Source organism: Tinamus guttatus, unplaced genomic scaffold (genome assembly GCF_059628265.1).
Source record: "Tinamus guttatus ecotype Peru unplaced genomic scaffold, ASM5962826v1 Tinamus_guttatus_pri_ptg000659l, whole genome shotgun sequence".
NCBI classification, from domain to species: Eukaryota; Metazoa; Chordata; class Aves; order Tinamiformes; family Tinamidae; genus Tinamus; species Tinamus guttatus.
Genome location: NW_028289193.1, coordinates 2234458 through 2257889, shown reverse-complemented (window position 1 = coordinate 2257889; position 23432 = coordinate 2234458). Strand labels below are relative to the sequence as shown.

Below are 23432 nucleotides of genomic sequence, written 5' to 3'. Positions count from 1 at the left end.
TTATTTCTGAAATCAGTAATATTATCACTGACTGAAGCCCTCAAGCCAGTGGCTGCCTGTGGCAAAACAATACTTGATATTACGGATTGAAGCCTTATTTAGAATCTCTTTGGTTGTGGAGAAGTCAATGAATTATGTCCTGCCTATATCTCCTAATCAATAAACAGTGATGGAGTCTGCATCCCTCATGGGAGTGAACTCAAGTTAAACCGATTTATTTTTATTGATGTTTTGAGAATGCCAAACATGCTATATAAATGCAAAGAATTAAGATACAGGGTCCCTTGGCAATGAATATAAAGGCTCAGATACAAACATCTCTGTCTTATTGTATGAAGTTATGTAAAGGATTATCTCATTAGAAATAATATAGCCTAAAAATATATTAACTGTATGAATTATAGATATCAAATGACAAATGTAGGAAATGACACTGCGGCATAACACACAGGGTACAGGACATAGTTCTTCACTAGGATAAAATAACGAAGGAGCAAAAATTTTGCAGATCTTCCCAACACGAAGTCAAAATTCATTTTTGCATTTGTTATTTAACAGAGTCCTAGACGTATACTTTTGGTACTGTAAACATCATTAGAAAGCCAGCATAAACTATGAAGAAAATTGAAATATAAACACAGAAGCAGAAAATATAGAACAAGATGAAAGTATCAAGTCCCTGTTAAAAAACAAAAATAAGACAAGGCCAAGTTCAGGAATAGTCCTAAAACTACTTACCTAATACACTGATAAGAATAATTTGAAATTGACATAATGACCACAGTAAAAATAAATGTCCTCTCCTAGGGACTACACCCCAAACATGATGCATGCAGGACTACAATGTACTAAAGATTGTGAGATACAGGCATCCAAGACAGATTTTTCAAAAACTTATGCCAAGGAACTGGCAGCTTGAGAGGCTAAAAGCCTTATTGTGTCTTTAAGCATTCGAGATGCTTTTACAGATTCATGGATTTTATGCCCAGAAGAGATTTCTTGCACTGTAAATCATCACCCAGCAAGCCCTGAAAGGAGGGAATATCTCCCACCCTTTTCTTAATTAATACAATGGTACTAAACAACTTGCAGCTAAATTAGAAGAAATATTTACAAAAAGAAAGCCTATCATAAACAATTCTTCATGTAATAATTCACTACTTTCATAGCAATAACTAGTTACAATCATAGTAGAGAAGTTTGATCTCATTTCCAATCTGTTTTTTTTTTTAATTTAACTTCCATCGACTGAGTCTTAAATTGTCTTTTAATTTAAAGACAAACTATGAACTGCTAAGAACCAGGGAGAAAAATCAGTCACGAAATCACCACTTTCCTTTATCTCTGAAAAGGTCATTCCCTCTTTGTATAGCAAGTTTTTCATTTCTTCATTATCATTTTTTTCTGAATCCAGTATAGCTTTTTTTTTTTTTTTCTGTATTACATAGACCTGTGCAATACTTGCATGACTGGTTAACTGAAAAAGCCCTGGTGCATCACACGGAATCAACAGCTTGGGGAGATGGTCGCCTTTGAGGCACAAGTAAAATAAGACGCACGTGCCAAGACAGGCCACGTCTCCAACTCCTGGCTGAGCCAAGGGGGTCTGAGGTGGCACTCATGCCCCCCACACACTTCTCCATTCCCCAAATGATCCCTATAAGCAACCACACAGAAAGAGACTGGGATCTTTAGACATTTATTTTAATTGTTTAATACATTTTTTGATGGGGGTCCAGTCCCACGGGGTTCTACCTGCAAAAGATTTTTTAAGTGCACATGACTAACTGCACAAAGCAAGAGAGATATATGTACAGGAGGGGGAAGAGGTGGAGGGGAGGGAAGAAAAACTTACACATCATTGAGTCAGTACTAAGGTCCAAGGAGTATCTACAAATATTTTTGAACTCTCAATATGATGTTGAGGACTGAGGACATGGTACATCAGGGTCATTTTTGCTAGCCCCTCAAGAAATTAACTCACCTTACCCTGTTTTTCAGGCAGATTCTCTAATCCATCTGGAGACTCCACAGCCCAGTATCCCAGGGGCAGTAGGTACAAAGCAGAAATACTGAATAGTTCTGCAAGGGATCTTCCTGCTGGAGCCAGGCGACTCTCAGATGCCACAGGAAACACAAGAGAAGGAAAATATTATCTCGTGAGCTCTATGGAGCCTTGGCCATAAAATGGAGTGGGAGGTGACGTACAAGATGATACCTTCCTGGTTTTAATTAAAATGCACACAGAAGAACATTGTACATTTTGTCTACGGGAGCACCCGTGCACAAGGTCAGGCATATGACAGAGCAGATGCCTCAGTGACTCGCAGAACTGTGAGCTCTTCATATGCTCTTGGTTTGCCTGTGTGATGGGGTCAAGTTTGGGGACATACCCATTGGATAGGCTTTTTGCAAGAAACAAGAGGAAAAATTAACACATATGGGCATGCATATATACATGTATCTATACAGTGCATAAACGAACAGAACAGCATGGATCAATGTCCATCAGACCTCAGGAACAGCTCATGGCATCTTCGTGACGGGAGCGGTCAAGAAACCTCGGAATCAACAGAGGAGAAGTGACACCGAGAATGACAGTCTGTGAACACAGCAGCTGAGGAGACGAAACAGGTTTATGGAAAAGGGTTGCACCATGACAAGATCGAAGCAATACCTTCAATATTTCATGGAAATAATGCGAGCTGCAAAGACCAGCAGCTTATCAGAAAGATCTTAAACATTCATATGAATTCACCCAATATGAAAGTGTTTCTCTCTAGGCCAAACCTGTCTGAGCGGGGTGAAAACCCATGCCAGTTACAGACCCCTACCTTTAGCTGCATATTTTCACACTTGGTCATGTTTTCATGCCCTGTCATCACTGCCCCAGTGAACAGGATATGTTGCCTGTTTTCACAGTTTTCAAATACCAATTTCTAGGATCCTCTGCTGCTTGCTCAGGGTTACTCTTCTGTAATATCCATAACAGTTGGTGGATTGTCTGTTACCATGTATTTTAAAACACTGAAAGATTTCCATTAACTGTGTTTAATACAAATGCACATGGCACATACTTCATGGCTTCCACAGCTTAATTACATCGCCTCCCTCCCGCCCCCAACCTTGATATGTATATGCTGCTTTTTTTCATGTTTTCTTTGAAGTATTCAAATATTTCAAGTATACTCAAATACCTGAAGTATTCAAAATTCGCCACCATTAGGGGCAAATTATATGGCAGGATGTTTTGATGAAACATAAGGCATACAGCACCCCAAGCACATCAATAAGGACTATTGGAGGCTGTGGTTTTTTCCCTTTCTACTATGCAGAATGATATTCTTCCAGGAACTGTCTGAGAATTTCACCTAGGAATATTCCTTGCTGTTGCAGGGATTTAGTACATCAGTAATGACTTCATATCTCTTGTGCTGTGGCACATTACAGCTACACCACTGTTGTTTACTGTAAATCCAAAGGTTATTGTAAATCTTGAAGGATATCTGAAGGTTATTCTGCGGCTTGAATGAGTTGAGCTGTTGTGGACCCCCTTGGATTAAATGTCTGGTGAACAAGTTGCCATTTCCAGAGGACTGGACTCAACAAACCAAGTGATTCCTCTTTTATGGTAGTCGACTTTATCATCTAGAACTACCGTTCTGTTCACAAACACAATATTTTAGCTAGGTCTTCCTAGGAGGTCTTTGGAAGTAAATGAGACAAGCAAAGCAAGAGCAGCAAGCAGAGGGTTTAAAGTCTAGTAACAGAAACATAAAAAAGATCAAAATAATTAAACAGTTTCGAAGCTGAATTCTACTTCTCCCTTATTCCTTCCCTCTGACAAAAAGAGATGTAAGTCTCTTGGTGTAAATGGAGCTTCTGTCCGTTCAAGAGTCACAGTTCTACTACTGCATTGCCTAGCCATTTCTGAATGAGTTCTCAGGCCTGCTGAAGAGGGCAAATGGAGAGTGCCCAACAGCACGGTATGTTTGAAGGTGGGTCAAGCACGCAGTAAGACATTTGACTACTGGCTACCATTCATCAGAAGGCAAGATTAGAAAGGGAGATGTTCGTAAGACAACTAATAAAAATTATATTTATTTTAAACTCCAGCAACATGTTGTCATAAAACACTCATTAAGATTAAAAAACCTTTTCTTCTTTCCTCTCTTTCTTCAGCAACTCACTTGGTTTCAATATCAGAATAAATTAAATAAAAAAGAAATGGTTAGTGTTTCAGGATTGTCAACTCCTTGAAGAACAACATTGTTTTGGAAGAGTGTAAAGTGGGTAGGAAGTGGCCGGCTCTCAAGTCATTCATCAGCTCTTCAACCTCTGACATCTGAAAAAGAAAAAAAATAAAAAAGACAGCTCATGAGCTGCAAACAATACTAAAATTAAGTTCAGTATGGTGGGTAGCAGTTATTGCTGCCCCATTAAATCTTGATCAATTTACCATCAAATAGCATTTAATCTTCCAAGAGCAAGAATTGCTCTCAGGCTTCTCCAGTTGACAGAGGTGGTTCAAATGTGATAATAGGAGAAGAGAAAGCTGCTGTGAATCATTTGACCTGGCGGGACTTCAACACATATTCAATTTCCTTCCTAAGAAAAAGAGCCACAAAAATAAGAGTTAGGAATTCAAGACATCCACTGCAACAATGGACAACCCTGAAGAACTCTGTCGGGAACAAACTCTGGTTGAAGGCAACAGGAATTTGTCTGGAAGGTACAGGCTTGGGTTCCCAAGCTGTTGAGTTAGTTACAAAAAGTTCTTGTCTGTGCACAGGGAGGGGTTAGTAACGTCATACACCTTACCTCACAGCTGCTGTTGCCCTTGAGAGCATTCCTTCTTGTCTGAACAGACGTGCAGCCACTAAAACCAAGTGGGACAGAGTCCTGCATCCCCTCCAGGTACAGCCGCTTCTGTGTCAGTGTGAGGGACCAGGGGCTCCGGAGGTGAGTGTGAATGAGAAGAGACAACTGCATCCGTGAGTGATACCCATGCAATCTGGAGTCAATAGCACAAATGTCTGATACCTGACCAGTGTGCACCTGTATCCTTTAAAAAGAAATCTGAGAAATTTTTATGAAAAATCACATTAAAAGTTATTCTATTCCTTGCCAGTGGTATATTAGCTGGGATTTTATATGCATACTGAGCCAGATTGTATTCTCTATTACCATTATGTAAATCTGGAGTAACATCATCGACTTCAATTTAATTGTTCTGGATTTACATCATTGTAATGAATACCCTGCAGGAAACCAATTTCATTTTCAAGAGTTTTCTTTGAACATGAAAACCAGCTACTAAATATATTTCCAGTGGGAGGGATTAGGAACATAGAACTGATGTTATCATAGACAAAGGACTTTGATGAATGCACTATTTTGCTAGAGCATTCACATTTTTCTTTCATACACTTATTGCACTTTTCATATGCCTGTAGTTCTTTCTCTTTGTAACACTGCTCTATTTAGAGATTTATTATGGCAAACCCCCAAACCAGAAGATTCAAGTGTGGGAAAGATAAATTTCTTATAAATTTGACTTCCTTTTCAGGGAAAGGACATCTTTGGCCATTTTCCATGAAGAAAAATAAATTTCTTTGGTATCAGAAAGCTGCTCAATGGTCTGTCTCAATTCACGTCTCAAAGAGCAGCAGAAAGGAGGAAAGATGATTTGCTCATACGGTGATGCACCTTTCTCCATATAACCAATAGGCTGACCTCTGCAGCTAGACAAATACGATTTTCTCGGCTTTGTCATTTTCTAAAGATAGGAGAAAGTAAAGCCACAAAATTCGATAATTTGGTTAAGCAAAAAATGAAAGGCTCAGTCTTTGCAATGAGATGAACTTCTAGAAATCCTCTATATGAAGTAGGAATTAATATGCAAAGAGTTAATAGGACAGTTTCACTCTTGCATGGCCGCTCCCTTGTTGCAATCTGAAAATAGAAGAACAAGGTGCTGCGTTCAATACAACATTTGATACTCCCCCACATACCAAAGCCATAAAAGAGGTGTGGAGATGCGAGCTACGAGCCACAAGGTGTTGTAGACACCTAGACAAGATGGCTGCAGGGGTGCATTTCGCCTTCCGTTCAATTCTTCCATCATTCCTGCTTCCAAATCTCAGCACAAACTACTTCCAGGTATTCAGCAGTGTTGGATCCATCCAAAAACAAACGGGGAGCAGCTCAGAGAAGTCCCCCCCTTCTCCGTGGTGCTGCGGGTTGCGAGGGCAGGAGCAGCTGAGGGCCAAGCTCAGCCACGAGTCCTGCCCACGCACCCTACCCGCCTGCCTGACCTCTTCACAGATCCCTCATTACGGCAGCAAACAGAATTTCGTTCCAGTTATCTCCCCAGTTCTAATAATTAGGCCTGTCAAACACATGGACTGCAGACTCTGAAGATGTTTGCATTACAAAACAGCAGTCACTAACTCATGCCATTGCTTTTGCACCTTCTATCTGACTATAGAAGTAAAGCAAAATACAACAATTAAGGGAAAAAATAAAGCTCCAATTTCCTGTTATGCCATACCTAGGAGGAGAGATCCAGCTTCAAGCAAAACAGATGAGTGAGAAGTTTTGCAGAGAGGATGAGCTAGAGCCTAAAAGTCCTTTCTAAAAAGCTTAACTAACTAAAAGCTCAATGCAGACTCATTATTTGTAACCTGAGCCTAAACAACATGAACCAGAAGAGCAAAACCTTTTTTTTTTTTTGGTATCAGAACAGCCAACCTCGCTGAGTTCAAGGAGAAATTTTTACCCTAAACTTCCCAGTTTTCCTTTCTGCTTATAGCTTGGGTGAGCGTCTCATATGAGCACCAGGTGACAATGTTGTAAGTCAGCTGAAAGCCTTCTATGCCACTTGAATATAATTAATGGATGTTGATAGAAAAAAAAAATTTTTAGTTCAGTAAGTCAGTACAACTTAGAAAAAAAGGAAGGAAAACTCAGAAAGTAAATAATGTTGCTAACCCTGCTCTTCAACAAGCCACACTCCCACACATTATATTTTACCTTTCAGGTAGATGCACATCTGTTTCATCCTTTAAACAGAATATTTTTTTAAAATAAACTAAATTACTACTCAGTGAGATACTAGCAGTCTGTAAGAAAGCCACTATAGCTCCTGAAGGCACAACTTACTTTGGAAAAAGCCATATGCCCACCTTAATCCAAGCACTCCCCAAGCAAACATGCAAATAAAAACATATATAAAGTCAAACAGACAGACTGTGACTCCATAGGTCTCAGAGACACAATGTCAGACCCACTGCGTGTTGGGTTTGACCCTTCATACTGTACTAGGATATAATCATATCTTCAAAAAGAAAAGTGAGAAAGAAATACACTGGAGCTCTGTTATTCCTCAGAGATGCAATGAGCTGGCTGTTGCTGCATTCATGTGCAACGTTGGAAACCAGCTGGACTCACACACCATTAAACTACAGCAGGCTTATGAGCATATTCATTTTTTCAGGTCAAGCTGCTTGGATGGTAAGGCTCTTTTTCTTCAGTACTGATGAGTTCCAGCAAAACAGATGCTGTGAGACCCTGCAGCTGGTCCAACCATGAAGATGACCATGAAGATGAAGTTTGAACTGGAGCAGAAGGCAGTAACTTCAAACCACACCTCATCCAGGATCCCGCAGGGTTTCAGACCCCCGGGTTTCATACTGCTCTGGTTTCCAGACCCCAAGCAAGGTTAAAGATCTGCTCAGCGCGACAGGGACGTAGCAGCGGGCTCCTGGTGACACCCGCCACGCTAACCTGTCCTCATGTAAACGTGTCCATCAGCAACACCTGCTTGAAGCGGCAGTGCTTGGGGACAACCCCCCGGCAGTGGCCCAGGGCAGTGACACTGTTCTGAAAACAGGCTGAGGAATAGAGCTGGAGAAACATTCAAAAATGCAGCGTTACATGAGTGACAGAGAATAATGTCTTTTAGAAATGACATGAGAGCCTTGCTCTGTTGTGGACCACAGTAATTATAATGAAATGAACATTATAAACACAGAATTAAACAGGTTATTGGATGCAGCAATCATTAATTACTGCTCTGTCCTTCAAAACTGATTTTCTTCTTCAGTCCTAAAGAAAAATTACTTATCTTGTTTACATCTCCACCCAAGCACTTACACACAAGGACATATTAACCATGGGACATACTAACTCCGGCTACTAGACATCCAGAGACCCTGGATCTGTCCATTTTTTTTCTGCTGGAAATTTGTGTGGTAGAAAAAAAAAAAAGGCAGACATTAGCCAACTGTCTGCAATGAGTAGGCAGATGGACAAGACGAACACTCAGTGTGACCCCCGTGTTACTTGACTTTAATGCATCTCCTAGGCATCCATGATATATCTGGCAAAGCCCCAAAAGAAACATGGAAGTTTTTTTGCATTAAATATGTCCTTTGCAAGCATGGAAAGCTAATTATTACCCTGGCTAAAAATATACAGTGTAATAAAAGTACAGCTTGCTAACTCAGAAACATATTTTCCCATATTGCTTCACAAGAGCCTTGTCGTAGAGCATTTATAGATCAGCAATGTATGTCTTGTGTACTACAAAAACTCTGTCCTGCTAAAATTAATATATATGTAGATGGTTGCACCTGTACAACGTTTCACTGGCTTCAGCAGAGCCCTGAGTGGGTGCAAGAAGCTGAACTGCTGTGAACACCTTGTTCTCATTGGAGGATCAGGTCCTTATTACCAACTTAATAAATGCATCTATTTAAAGCATATATATGCACACACACACTTATATATACAAGCACACACACATGCATATATTAAGACTATGAAAAATGAATTCCTGCTTCTATAACTTTTTTTTTTCAGTAAATGGTAAAACCCTTTTAGACCAGCTTTTAAGGTTATGTTACAAGCTGGCAACTGCCACACGTAGCTTGTGGTCTTTCACACAAGGAGACGCTGTGATACATTCCCACTTCCTGAAACTGAGGGTCCTAGGGAGTAAGGTTACACGGTCCTCTGAAATGCAACTCCATCTAAAGAGTGTTGTCAACATTAGCTTTCAAAATCATGTTCTAAAGTGATTCAAACAGCGCTCTTTAAATAATATACCACAGTACACTGAGATTTTGAAAGAAAATTTCTTCACAAGGTTCTCTAAGCTCCAATTATTCTTCAGCCCTTTCAGACAAGGAAACTTGACCAGTTAGGCTCCAAAAACTAGATTTCTTAAAAACAACTAGTGATTTTGTTTGTGCACATGACAGAGTCCCAGTTTTAAAAAAATGTTAATCACCCATGTTTTGAAATTCTCTCGCAGAATGAGGGGACTATCTAGCAAACTTTCCATACAGCACAAGCACTTCAGTGCTTAAAATGGGTACTGTAAAAATGGGAGTTCTACAAATAACTAACCACTTTCAAAAAGTATTTGTCCACTAGGTGTCAGATATGGAATGAAAATATAATGAGAAAAGTACCATTTTTCCCAAACGCTTCTTATAATCACATCATACATATTTGTGTAGCACATACAATATAATCAATCATCAGAATCATGTTGTCAAATGGTGGAGACCACGACCATGTATATGAAGGAAATACCGTTCTTGAAAATAGTGTGGAACAGCCAAATATATACAGCATAGTTGCATAAAAATGTGCTTCTTTCTAGAAAACTCCTGAAGAAAATATATGATTTCGTGGAGGTAGAATAATTTGGTGCCGATTTTCCACCAATAAGTAACCTTTTGGCACAGCGTGGCTACCTTAGCTCGGATGTGATAGGATGAGCCATTATTAAACCAGAGCCGGGCGTGACGAGATGCAAGCTGAGCACGGAAAGGTTGGTTAGTGATTAAATAAAACGTGTATGATGCAGCATCCAAACAGGTGATCCCGACAGGGCCGGGAAGGAGCACAGATCGTCCCAGCTTTGGCCTTCTGCCTGCGGGTTTCACGGGAGCGCTGACCACCTCAAGCAAACAACGTCCTTTGCTGGCTAACTGCAACGACAGCCCAAGAACCTCAAATGTATTTCCCTTCACTTACTTACAAACCAGATATTTTCTTCACTAACTTCTCACGTGAATTTTCTCACCTTTTGCCACATAAATGTGCCATAAGTAAGCTCCGAGAAGTGGCATATCAATTTGATATTTGCTAAACACTGCAGATTATTTCTCTCACAGGGAAAGAACACAACTCAAGGTTACTCTAAATGCATTTGCTTACACTTGGCTCCCAGTAATGTCACAGTTCAGGTCTGGTCCTGTCCAGCAGCTTGGATGCTGTGTTACAGGCTGTCTCTGTGCTGTACTGAAGGTGTACAGTTTCCTGGCTGAGTTTTCCCTTCGGCCTCAGAGAATCCTCAGATGACTTTGACAAACAACCCACATATTTGAAATATTTGGGGTAGAAGGATATGTGAGAGGTGGATCCTAATAAATTACAGTACTCTGTGGTTTCTCAATCCTACCCCGTATATGTGCCCATATGAAACACTGAGGTGTTTCACAGTCTTTTGCAACTCCAGCACACTGATGTTTGTTGTTGCGCCGGAAAATAAATAAATAAATGAATTTTCAAAGAGTAAATTTACCTGTAAAATAAGAAATCAGCCACAAAAAAATACTTTTTTGCTCTATGCTCAGCTTACAAACCTCTGACAAAATTGTGTTCATCCCAGGAATGCATTCTGTGTTCATCCTGAAGTCTTTACTCCATAATTAAAAATCTTTAACACATATTTAATAAATCATATATTTAAATGAACTGTAAACATCAACAAAAGTTTCATTCTAAGACAAAAAGAGGATGCAAATTTGCATGTTGTTGGCAGTATAGAGTGGGTTGGGTGACAGTGAGTGATGAAGGAATATATGGATGTGGGAGTGTCTGATGAAAGAATATATGGATCTGAGCTCTTTATAAATTTGGAGAACAACAAAGAACACGAAGGCTTTGACTGTTACCTCAATTCATTGCAAAAGCATTTTAACACTTCTTTAAATAGCTTTTTTTCACCTGAGAATATACTACAGTGCTGGAACTGATTAAAATTGAACAACATTCTTTTCTTAGTTCCAGCAGAATTCCACATGAAGTCTCCTTCCTCCTCTCCCCAAGCTTATTTGTGTAGAACAACGGCAGGAGCAGTACAGGACCTCAGGCGAAAGAGCCTCTGTGGCCATCAATATTTAGGTGACTGGCTTATGAGAGGATTGAAACAAGGTACCCTGGAGCAAACGAAGATGCTGTTTATATTTATTAGTCAATTTGGGATGCTCTGTGCAACTGGCCAAGCACTGAATAAATCCAGCACTATAGAGTGTATAAACACACTAAGTCTAGAGCTATTCAGAACATTTTCAATGAAATTAAAATGTGCTGAAACAATAATATTCCATGAAGCTAACCTGTTTTTGACAAATATTTTATGGAGCAGGTTTTGGGACACAGTATCTGCTAAGTAGGAATGGCAAGAAAGAGAGTAACTAACAGTCTCCTACTTGGTCTACCCTCTTTCTACCCACCAAAACCAGACAGCTGAGTTAAAAAAACAATTCAAGTTTTTATTTTTGCTCCACAGGCAATGAAGACAGGAAATAAACATAAATAACTGCCATTCTCTAGACACCAGTCACACACAATCCCTTTCCAGTCAGATACACCTAGAAAAAGTGATTTCACTCCTATTTCAAAGTCTTCCCAAAAATGTGGCCATTCAAATATATCATCTATGTTGCCAGGTTATTTTATAGTGTAAGCGAGTGACCAGCATTAATAGTATTTGAATCCAGTACATTATATTATTGCTACAGGAAAATTGGTAATCCAGTTGTAATGGATCAGGCAAAAAGCAGGAACTTGTCACCAATGAGAGCAGAGCAGATCAATGGATAAATTCTGTTACACAGGCCATTTCTTTAACCTCCTTACAACATCCCCTCCTGACAAATGCCTCCCTATCAAGCTAGCTTTGCAATCTGTAGGATCTGTGTTCATCCACTTCATAACCACCACTTCTCCTTACCCACATAATGGAAACTACAGAGAAGGGCCCGCAGGCTGCTTAGAGCAAACTTGTCAGCTTTAATTCAGGTTAGGTGCCTGCATAACACAAACAATCAGGAAGGAACCAAATCAGTTCCTTTCAGATGATATAATTCACATGTAGGAATTTCCTTGGGCATACACAGTTAACATTCAAACAGACTCACTCTATTAATACACAGTACATGTAATGAGATGGTCATCTATAACTATATATACATATATATATATATACACACAGTAGCATACTTACTTATATATGTCTGCACGGTTATATAGAATGGATAGTGCAAATAAAAGAACTGATAAAATTCATGCCTGATAAAGAACTGCACTGACTTTTGTTAGTGTGTAAGAACATTGTATATGCATATACATACATTTACTCCCATGTACATACATAACCACTTAATGTATGTATGTACCATATACGTGTAACAGGGCATACAATTCTGCGTATAGCATTTGAGAAATGATGTGCCATACATTACACACATTGCATTAAGTGCTTAGCTGGGAATAACCTTCAGCTTGGCCTTACAAATCTTTTCCTTTTCTAATCTACACACTTCATATCTGCAGCATGTGGAAGCACCTTACCTTGCTTCCATTTTCTCTTGCCTCCCGTTCCATCTTGAGATCAGAAATTAGGAGAGTCTTGTATTTGTTCTTTCCATTACTGCTGTGATCATCTAGTCTGTATTCTGAAGTCAGCTGAGCAGAGAGGGGACTGTCACTCAGGTTCAGAGGCTGCTCATCCTGCTCCAGATTTGCTTTGCCATTACTGTTGGTTTCTGCCATCTCCCTGCAGTGTGTTCCCCCTGAAGCATTGGAACTGTGTCCCATGGTCTCATTGCCATTAAAACTCTCTGCGGCTGAATCATCTATTAAAAAATATATATTTTCAGTCACATGCCACATCATCATCTCTGTCCAGATCAAACACAATTTATACCTTCACAATGTTTCTCAAAATAGAATTAAAACGGTTTATATGATTACTCGCCCCAGTGCATTTCTGCAAAACGTGCACACACATCCCTCCATATTTTCAAGTAAACCCATAAAATTACAAGTTAATCAAGATGATCTGGGCTGACACCTTAGTGCTATTGTGTACACAAAAAGATAAGCGTCACACAGGATTTCTAGGGACAAAGTCTGTCTGAATCCATCTGTCTGTCCATATGTCTACGGAGCTATTCCGATTCTTACAGCAGGCTCGTTACTGTCGCACAGCGTATTCCCGAAGTCAACAGACATGCACGTGGTTCCGAGAGAGAACGCAGCTCTCGGGAGGTGTGTGAAGGGCGCACAGCACCCTCCTGCACAGGCACAGCGTGAGCGCGTCGGGAAAGCTGCCTCCTGCAGCACAAACTGCCTCCTCCTTCTGTGCCTGTGCTCATGCGTTTTGTGTCATCGTTGATTTAAAATACCACTTGATAACAGATGAAGCTGCAGTCTTAACGTAGCGTTTGGAAACTTTGGAAGTCTCCCTGCTCTCCGTAAGACTTTGCAGCTGAAGTGTGTGGTTACGAGGTGCCTTTACGTACTGTGGGAGCTGGTGTTCTGTGTTTGTGAGGACTGTGCTCAGGAGCACCTACTCAGCACTTCCATATTCTTCAAACAGCCTTTTGGCCAACAGGGCTATCTAGAAAAAATATATGTCATGCAGTGGAGGATATGGGAGCAGCATCTGGCCCTCAGTTTGCTTACTCATGCTCTAAAGCATGTCCTGCATGGCTGCTTGCGTGGAGGTGCAAACACCTCCACAGGGCTCTACAAGATTATGTTCATCACAAACAGTGAAGCTGGAACCAAAACTGGGCAGCGAGCAGCTAGAAATGTGCACAGGTTGATACTGGAAATATGGGATGACATAGACCTCAATATATTGACACCTTCATGAACCAACGGCTTTCAGAGCCTTCTAAACTCTTTCCTTGGAAAAGAAACAAAAACATTCATATGCACACAGAATTTAAAAAATAAATCATGATACTCTCTTTAAAGGATGTGCTCAGAAATACTCATGCTTGAAAAGACATGATTAATCATATTGTTGACGCTCCATCATTGATAGAGTAGAAACCCACTATTCACTGTCCTCAGATCAGAATTTTAAACACGAAGAAAATATTGTATAAATGGATAATTATCTAATTCAATTAAGTACTCAAGAGAGCCATAGACAAGTCGTCATACATCAGTGTCTTGCCTGCTGTACTCATTCAACAGTGCTATCTTATCAAGTTTACAGGAATGGCTCTACATTCTGAACGTATTTCTTTATTTGCTTAGTTTTTTAAACCTGCAAAAAAATCCAGTTTCATGAAAATACATGCAGTCACATTTTTAAAAGTTTTAATTTAAAACCATTTTTGTTTTTAACCGAATGCTTTGTAATTAATGGTTACAATAAAAAAAACTATACTGTGCTTTGGTACGTACCAATTTTATATTACCTCTCTTATTAACCTAAATGTTTATATAAAAAGGAGACACAACATTTCTGGAATAAGACTGTTAAATGCACACAACAGATCTGCTAGTCACCGACCCAACTTGCAACATGAGCAAGGGAATCATTTTGCTTTAAAACCCTGGGCCTACTTGAGGACTTCAGTGACATAAAGGAATGAGGTGAAAAGGAGTTATCGCTACCTTTATGCCATAATCTGAGACCCATGTTTAGAGGGAATAATACATTTCAAAGGTTAAAAATTCTGAATGGGGTTTCAGAAAAAAATATATAATTTAATCATAATTCTGAAGTAGAAAAGTGTATGGAAAACACAAGGCCTTTTTTAAAGAAAATAGCTACACCATGATCCCACTCTTTAAAAGGTTCCGAAATATCTGCAAGAAGGTTAGTTTTCTTTATTTAAGAGAGAAACGGTTTGCTGAGCGCTGATCGGTGTTTTGGGTTGCGGAGAGGCAGTTGACTTCTGGATTACGAACTTGACAAGCGACAGCTAGTTTCCAATTAAGTAAGTCAAGCACCGAAGTGTTCAGCAATGCGGGAGCCCAGGAATCCCCCAGGGCTGGGAGCAGGGAAGGAGAGGGGCGCGTGCCCAGGGGCTGCAAAAGCAGGAGCGGGTCGGTGGCCCCAGGGCCTGGGCAGCCCGGGGCACAGGGCACAGGAGCCAGGACGAGGGCACAGGGGCTAAAGGGAATGAGATTTGGGAGGGAGGCTCTGCCTCGGGCCACATCGGGCCACAGTAAAACACAAACTGTAAGTGTGGGCTTGTAGTAATAAACACGAATGCTTTTAATGATTCCCTCCCGCCTTCTATGATGATTCATCAACAATACAAACTTACGTGTGCGTGAGCATTACAGTGTAAAGGGAAAAAGAAATGGAGAAGATTTTTTTTAACTAGCTGTTCTGAAATATAACCACTGACAACTCCTAGCCTTAATAAGCGTGATTGAATACTATAATACTTTGAAACAATAACACAAGGTTCGCTTTGGCTCGGCTTAACAAAAGCTTAGTTACTTGATGATAAACATCAGTTTCTACTATAAGACTATATAGAACTCTGTGTATATCTGTAACTATGGTATATTTATATGCTTACTATGCAAGTGGGATACCTGCTGCTTCCATCGTTTCACCTTGCATGCTAGAAATAGGAACTAGCACTTGCCAGGATAGCGTTCAGGAGAAGAGCTACACTGCTTCCAATCACACTCTTGCCAAGCAAACATAAATACATATTGCCATAAAAGAAATCTCAGGGGAAAAAAAGCACGTTTTAACACTGACAGCTCCTCGCAGATGTTACCAAGGCAACTAAACTACAAGGTTTAGTCCAATTCACTTCTGGGCAGTTGGAGTATTATTGGCATGAATAAGGTTACGCGAAGCCAACAGCCAGGCTGCTCTCGCCATACCCAAAACGCAGACCCGGGCAGGAGGACCCCGGTCTGGCAGGGAGCTGAGCGGCTTCACCCCGGGACGCAGACCCTCCGCAGGGGCAGGAGGTGGGAAGCTGCCTCTGAGCGAGCTGGGGTACCCTCCTGGGCGGGAGCGCGCATACGGGCTCGCGCAGCGCGTCCTCCTTACGACGCCACAGCACCAGAGCCGGCCGCCATTTCCTTACCAAGCACCCCTTCCTCCATGGCGCTGAGGCGGCGGCGCGGCTGCTCGGGAAGCGCCCGGCCCCCCGCATCCTCTCAAGCGTCCACCGTGGGCACCTTGCAGCCACTGTGCACCCGGCCAAAGGGCGCTGTGAGGGACGGGGACAGGGTTGTCATCATCGGAGCCGTGGACAACATGGCGCTGCTGGAACCCCCTGCCTCGGCGCGGCCGTTGGGGCTGCAGTCACGGGTCGCCTCCCACAGCGGGCGGGCACAGGAGAGAAGGAGCAAAGCTCCACCAGGATCCGCTGTGACGGGACACGTTGTGCCCGGGCAAGGAGAGCTGTGAAGGCCATGGTTGCCACAAGCAGCACGTCGGGGACAGCTGGAGGAGCAGCTGAGGGGGAGCTGGCTTCTTCCCTTCTCCCCTGGGGCATATCTAACAACATCTAACATCATCTAACATCGTTTTTGATACTTGGGCCTGGAAAAGGAGAGCTCAACTGCAAAACATGCCATGTACGTAGCTCCTCAAAAACCACTCGTACTTCTACTGATGGACTCCCTTCCAAGGACCCAAGGACACCTCAGCAAGACTAGGACAGCAATGAAAACACCTTTGGATGGAGCAGCATCTTGAGCAAGCAACTCTGTCAAGACTTCAGCACTGATTTCTCACTCACAGACCAAAGCACCAGCTAATTACTCTTAAACACCCACGTGCCAACTCTTTCTGCTCCCTCCTTGCTGCAGAGCTCCACACGGATCACCTGCCCTGATCAACATTGCTTGGACACCTTCAGTCCAAATACTGCATTTAGGCATAATTCCCAAAGCAGCGACTGCAGTCATTTTCCTTCTTCACTCCTTCTTAGTGTCCTACTGCCCCACCAGAGCTTCCAGCTTATCCTTCCTGATCGCCTCCATGATAGCTAGGCACCAAGTGACATTGGCTTTGCTCCAGCTTTTGGATCTTGAGAAGCGCAGGCTCTTCCCTGAGAACTTTCTGGATTCATTGCACTCACCACTGTGTTAGCTTCCCCACTGCTTTCAAAGGAAACCTTGAGATGTGGAAGACGAGACAACCCCAAACAAGGCCCACACGGTGCTCTCAAAGAGATACTACGAAGAGATTAAGCAACTGGAGCATCTCTCCTATGAGGAAAGGCTAAGAGAGCTTTTAACTCCTTGGACTCTGCAAGTTGATAACCATGACAAAGATTATTTAATATAGGTTGAAAACTTCTGATTTAGAACAGGAAGACAATCCTTAACTTACAGGAGTATATTCTCCCACCCAGCAATGCTTGGATTTCTGTACAAGCAAACAACACATTTTTCAAGAACTAGAAATTCTTCTGTGAAAGGCATAAAATACAGTTCTGTCACACAGAAATAATTGTCTGCAGACCAGATATGTCAATACTGTTCCCAATAAGACTGCTTTCTTAAAGACAAACAAGCTGAACTGTACACAAAGCTGGCTTGAACAGCAGATGTCACAAACACTAGTTTTCTACAAGCACAGATTTAAGATCTGATCTTCACATCATTGAATTCTTGAGAATCTCAAAATAAAATGCCTATATTCAAGTTTCTTCTTGAGAGAAAAGAACCTCAGATGTTTTGAAGGATCTTTTGTATTGCTGTTAGAGAACAAATTAATTCTATGTAGCACTCAGGCTTTTTCCAGTCCTTGCAGATAAACCAGAGTAGGAGTCAACCAGCCATTCTGCACAAAGGTGTATCTCTGAATAAATCCTCTCCCTTTCTCAAAATAATTCTCAGACTAAAAATCAGTAGATGCTTAGAATGTGCTTAACTTTTTTTCTATATGAGATATGTATGGCAGCTCCCTCAAACTTAGTGTGTTAGTAGTCATTAATTCAGTGTTGGCTTTCAGCTCTAAGAGCAGTAGCGCAGCACAGTCCTACAACCATATATTCACAGGGAAGCTCAGACTTACAGAAAGAACAGAAGTAGAGATGGGTCGGGGAGCTACGGATCCCCTGCATAAGCAATAAGGATGAAGAGATATCTCTGCACCCCGTGATACCACAGCAGCTCTAATGCAGCTCCTTTTTTTGCCATGAAGCAAGTGGCCTGCTCAGGAGGCAGGCCGAACAGCAGGAAAGGTTACTAACCTTAACACATTTTTGGCTCAGACACCCTGAAACATCTTGGTTGAGGCATTCTGATCCCTTGAGTCCCACAAACCACAACCCTTCCCAGATCCCCAAATCTGATTAAGCACACGAAGTGACCAAAGCGGTCGTTGGGGCCGCTTTGCCGTCCCGCACCAAGGATGGATAGGGGACAATGGCACATCAGCAGCCGAGCAGACACGGATCTTGCAGGCTCCGAGGCAGCTGCGCACTAGTGCAACGCATGCGCTGAGTGGGCAGCATGTTGACAGAGCACCGCTGAGAGCAGCAGTTAGTGCGGGATGGGGAAGGATTCCTTCTGAAAGGAGGAGGTTGCAGGCGAATATGCTGAGTGGGAAGGGTGAGACTGAAGCTGCTGTCTGTGTAAGCGCAGGGCTGTCTGTCATAGAGCCCACTCTCACAGACTGCCTCCAAAAGTTCTGTGTCATAAAGGCTGCTTTAATCTTTTGAAGCCAGCTCCTACCAGCCTAGGCCTTGCTGAATTATACCTTACACTCATAGCAATCATCTGATTCATGTGAACAGGCCAAACAGTGGCACACTACAGCTGTCAGTTAAAATGCTGTTCTTTGCCCTCCATATTGCAAGTGCTTTTTAAATGTATTTTAAGAAATAATTTTAAGGAGAGTAATATGCTACATAAGTAAAAATTTAAAACTAAGTGGGGAGTTAGTTACATTCTTTCTGTAATTCCACAAATCAAAGATGCACTATCAAACCTTAATAACCGGAACTACTGAAAAGAATTACTGCAGTGGTGGCGGCTGATGGCAGGCAGCTTTGGGACAGAAACACAGGGAACCAGGAGAACAGTGACAGAGTGCTGAGTCATGAAAACTTGTGCCATATGAAATAGCTATAGGGACTTTTCTAAAAGAACTATTAAATGGCAAGGTCACAATTTACTCTCACTACTTTTCACAGTGACCGTTTCATATCGACTTGTCACAGTCATGTCTTTGGTTATGCTTCATTTGCATCACAGGACATGTTTGAAGCTCAAGTTCAGCATCTAACTCAAACGGCAGTAAAAAGCCATGGCATCCATTCCCTCCTTTTTGGGGGAGGAATAGGTCAAGAGTTACTTTCAGTGGTCACTCACTGCATCAGTTTATGAAAAAAGAATAAAAAAAACTATACAATTAACCCTTAGCAGTATCAAGTACAGCAGGATACTTGCATTAGCTGGACTCTAAGTGTTAATTCATTATTAAACAAAATACAATAATTCAGAAAAGAAACGGAGATTTTTCACAGATAAACTTCTGTTTTCTTGGGGGAAGTACAACACAGGCAGATGTCTCATTCAGTTATAACACAGTCCGTAACCAACAGTACATGGAAGCGCTAACACTCTACAGCAGCAGCAGCTACAGGAAAACCCCGCTACGCTGTCAGTCGCACTGGAGTTTCAGAGGAGAAGGGCTCCTTTATAGAGCTTATCAATTCCTCTGCCTGCAGAACTACTGGCTCTGCTCACACACAGTAAGTAGGTGAAGCAGAATGGTTATTATTATTATATCCCGCACATATAAATAACCAATTGCATAACTCAGTGGGTGCACAGTAGTGTTAACACTGCTATGCACCTATGCATTTGTGCTTGTGCTTTGCTATTTCCACCTCAAAAGATGTGGCTCAGAGCCTCTGGGGAAAAAATCCCCTGGTTTTCTCTTTCCTTGGAGAACCCTCTCGGGCACTTTCTGTGGCTAAAGACTGCCAAGCAGTTCTTAATACAGAAAAACTTGCAATTCTTCTACAAGTTTTTATGCAGCATATAGTACCTTATTTGACAGGAGAAATGTTAGCCAGCATTGAGAGCTGTGGCTAAGGGTTCTACCTCTGGAAAAGTGTTACAAGAACAAACCTGAGCTGTATAACACGAGTGACAGCAGAGATACAGGCTTGCAAACACTCATCTTGTACAGGACATCAATCTGAAGCTGTATTTCAAAACAGTACATCGATCTGAAGCTAGGAACTGAGGAACTCCAGCATGCAGGCAGGTAAGAGGCCGGACAGGACAGACTGGGTCTGATTTTTGAGAAGCACAGGAATTCCAGTCGTGTACACAGTATATCTGCAACAAAGGAAGCTTGACTGAGAGACCCATTGCAAAAATAGGGAAAAATATGAAACCTTTTCCATAACATAAACTGAGGAAATATTTAAACAAATAGAATATTTAAATGAAAAATTGTCGGTCTTTTAAATACAGTGTCCCCTCTGCCACGATCAAAGATAGAAGATGATCTCATAAAACAAAAATACCAAAAAGTGTACCCTAAAGGAGCTTCTGCTTCTCTTCAAAATCCTAACTAGACGCCTGCATGGTTTTCAAACGCGTTTGGCATTAAACAGCTTGCCCTGACCTTACCCTTTCCTCTGCCTTGCGCAGCCTGGAAGAGGCAGATCTGCTTCCCTGGCTGCAGTGAGCAGCAGCTGCTGCCATTCCTGGCAGAAAGCAGCCTCTAGCGCTGGGCCAGCGATAAGAATAACACACAGGTTCATGTTTGCTTCCTAAGTTTCAGTTCAAATGGAGCTGAAAAAAATCATGCTAAGCTTATCTGCCACTCGGATCGGGTACATGTGAGTAATGTTATACTTTACTTCCTCAGCAGGATCTGTCAGGAGAAAAAAAGCCAAGAGGAGAGATCAAGCTGGAGTCAGCAGAGACAGTTCTCTGCAGGCTGGATGCTCCGAATCCTGGCATTTTTAATAAAGCACTTGCAAAGTCTAAAACTGACACACCAGCTTTGGTGTGTCTGGTTGGGTTCACACAGCGGCACCAGCCATTCCTTAAGCTATAAAATAACTTGCTGGTGCCTCTAATTCACTTAATGGCTACTGGCACCACAGCAGGAGTCAGCAATAGCACTGGATCACGCAGAGTATTTGTAGCACTTGCTTTTCGCATGATTTAGAGTATTGGTAAGGAACCATCACCAATGAAAGCAGAATATTTTGAGAAGATTTTAACCACTGTGAACTAGTCCTGCCCTCATTAGAATTCCAACTGTTTGTGCACAAAATGTTGTTAAAGCTCAGAGCACAGGAAAGGAAAGCAATAAAGCCAGACCAAAGGGTCCTGCTTTAATCATGTACGTGACCTCCTTGCAACATGGGGCTGGCTAGGAGTGAAGAGCAGCATATGAGGACAAGCCACGGCGCTTTGCTGAGGCTGATAGGAACCCAGGCATCGAGCCCAGCACTGATGTTCCCTCTTGCACAGCCAGCGACGAGAGGAAAGGGGAAGCCCAGGGTGAGAGCGCTCCCCAAAATGATGGCCATTATTGCAAATATCTAAGGAGAGGACAGTGATTTGACTGCAAAATCCACTTAAAAGTTTGTTTTCCCTTTAATAACTTCCTATGAATATGATTGCTTGGCCTATAATGCACACTGTTTTGAAAGGATCATGTTTATTTAGCCACTTTAACAGAAATGTGCACAAGATACTGAAAGAACTGTTGCTTTTACTGATGCGTGACCAATCTACTCCCAAATTTCTTGAGGATTTAGAAAACACTGTCTGCAAAAAAAACAGTGAAGATAATGAGAAACACTTGCTGACAGTCTTTCTCCTGCTTAAATTAAATGGCAAATGCCCATCAGAACAACAGAAACGTGGGAAGTTCCTTCAAGTCCCAGGTCACTCTTATCATCACCCTCAAACTGGTCCCCTCCCATCCCAAACACCAGTTATGTACCAGTTCCAAAGGAAGCGTGTTTTCCAGCAGCTCAGTTAAAAAAAAATCTAGAAAATGGATCTGAAGATGGCTTTGAGAACAGAATGATCTTCTGACTTCATAAGCAGAGTTGCCACAGTTGGAACAAGCCGAAAAGTTATGCTGCAATATGAAACACGTGGTATCAATCTCCATCAGGAAGAGAGTGCTATTTCCTCTAACTACTACAATCTGGGAAGGGTGTTATCTTTTAAATCTAGTGGAAGAGCAAACAGCAATAATACCAACACTCAACAATGTGAAATGCCAAGTACAGTCTCATTCAAACAGCAGCAGCAGATTTTTCTGCAATTGCAAATAACTGCTATCAGGGGAAATAACACAACCAATGCAACAAAAAAGATTCATTATTTAAGGAAAAGCTGGCATTGGTTAAAAGCACTGTCATCAGCTCAATTACTTGTACTTCAAACAAATTTGGGTGGGAAAGCTTGTTGCTGAGGGCACCTACAAGTGCTCCAGATATGACAGCTTCTGATACTGCTACTTGATCCCAAAACACACAAGAGGACAAGAGAAAATTCAGAGCTAGACAGTGAATTGATCAAAAAACAATCTGGGAAGGCACACTTTTATTGCCACTCATTAAGCGAGTATGACAGGCTCTAACATACAGAAAAATATTGATATAAAATAACAAGTCACACTGTATATGTCAATTCAGACACTCAAAACATGTTTCAGCCATCCAAGCAAAGAAAAGGTCCCCATCTCTGATTCTGTAGCACACACACAGAAACTTTATGGAGGACTCCAAGGGTAGCCGTTTTAATAAATAAATTGAAATACATTTATACATTTATTGAAATACATTTATTTCAATAAATAAATTTAATAAATTGTATCACCGATGCCAACTACAGCAACTCAGAATGCAGAAGCATTTAGAGCACAGCCTGAGGAAATGGCCCTCCTACCCACAACACTGTGCAATACTTCAAAGCTATTCCTCCCCTTTATGAACACAGCTAAACGTAGCAGCTCGAGCGCCTGGTCCTGCCTCCCTGGTGATGGGTGAGCTCCCGAACACCGGGATGCAGTCGGTGCACAGTGAACATCCTCCTGGCTACACAGAGTCCTGCAGATGTGGCAGTTATTAGGGACATGGAAACACTTAAATTCATGTTTCTGCACTGCTTGACTCAGACCCGAGGCTTGAACGAACCTGTATCTCTCATACCCCAGCAGAAAATGCCCCATCAGGTTTTTGGACTCCTAGGCAAAAAAAAAATTCAACTTGAATCTGAGCAACTTTTCACAATTAAAGCTTCTTCAGAGTTGTTTTAATTTCAACATTATCTTAGGCTGAAGGACACTAGAGAACTCTATCTCTGACACAGGGCAAAAGCCCTCCAGAAGTTAAATGAAAATCCCTGGC

General features: G+C 41.7%; 2 protein-coding genes across 4 annotated transcripts in view; one reads left to right on the top strand and one right to left on the bottom strand.

Moving 5' to 3' along the window:
• ASXL3 (ASXL transcriptional regulator 3) overlaps positions 1-23432 on the top strand; it is a 383284-nt gene that overhangs the window by 171439 nt on the left and 188413 nt on the right. The gene's annotated exons all lie outside the window — the stretch shown is intronic.
• NOL4 (nucleolar protein 4) overlaps positions 1-23432 on the bottom strand; it is a 168799-nt gene that overhangs the window by 61683 nt on the left and 83684 nt on the right. For all 3 annotated transcript variants that reach the window (XM_088536343.1, XM_088536344.1, XM_088536345.1), the window contains one exon: positions 12655-12938. In XM_088536343.1, coding sequence (XP_088392469.1) covers positions 12655-12938 — 284 coding nt within the window. The remainder of the gene's footprint in view (positions 1-12654; positions 12939-23432) is intronic.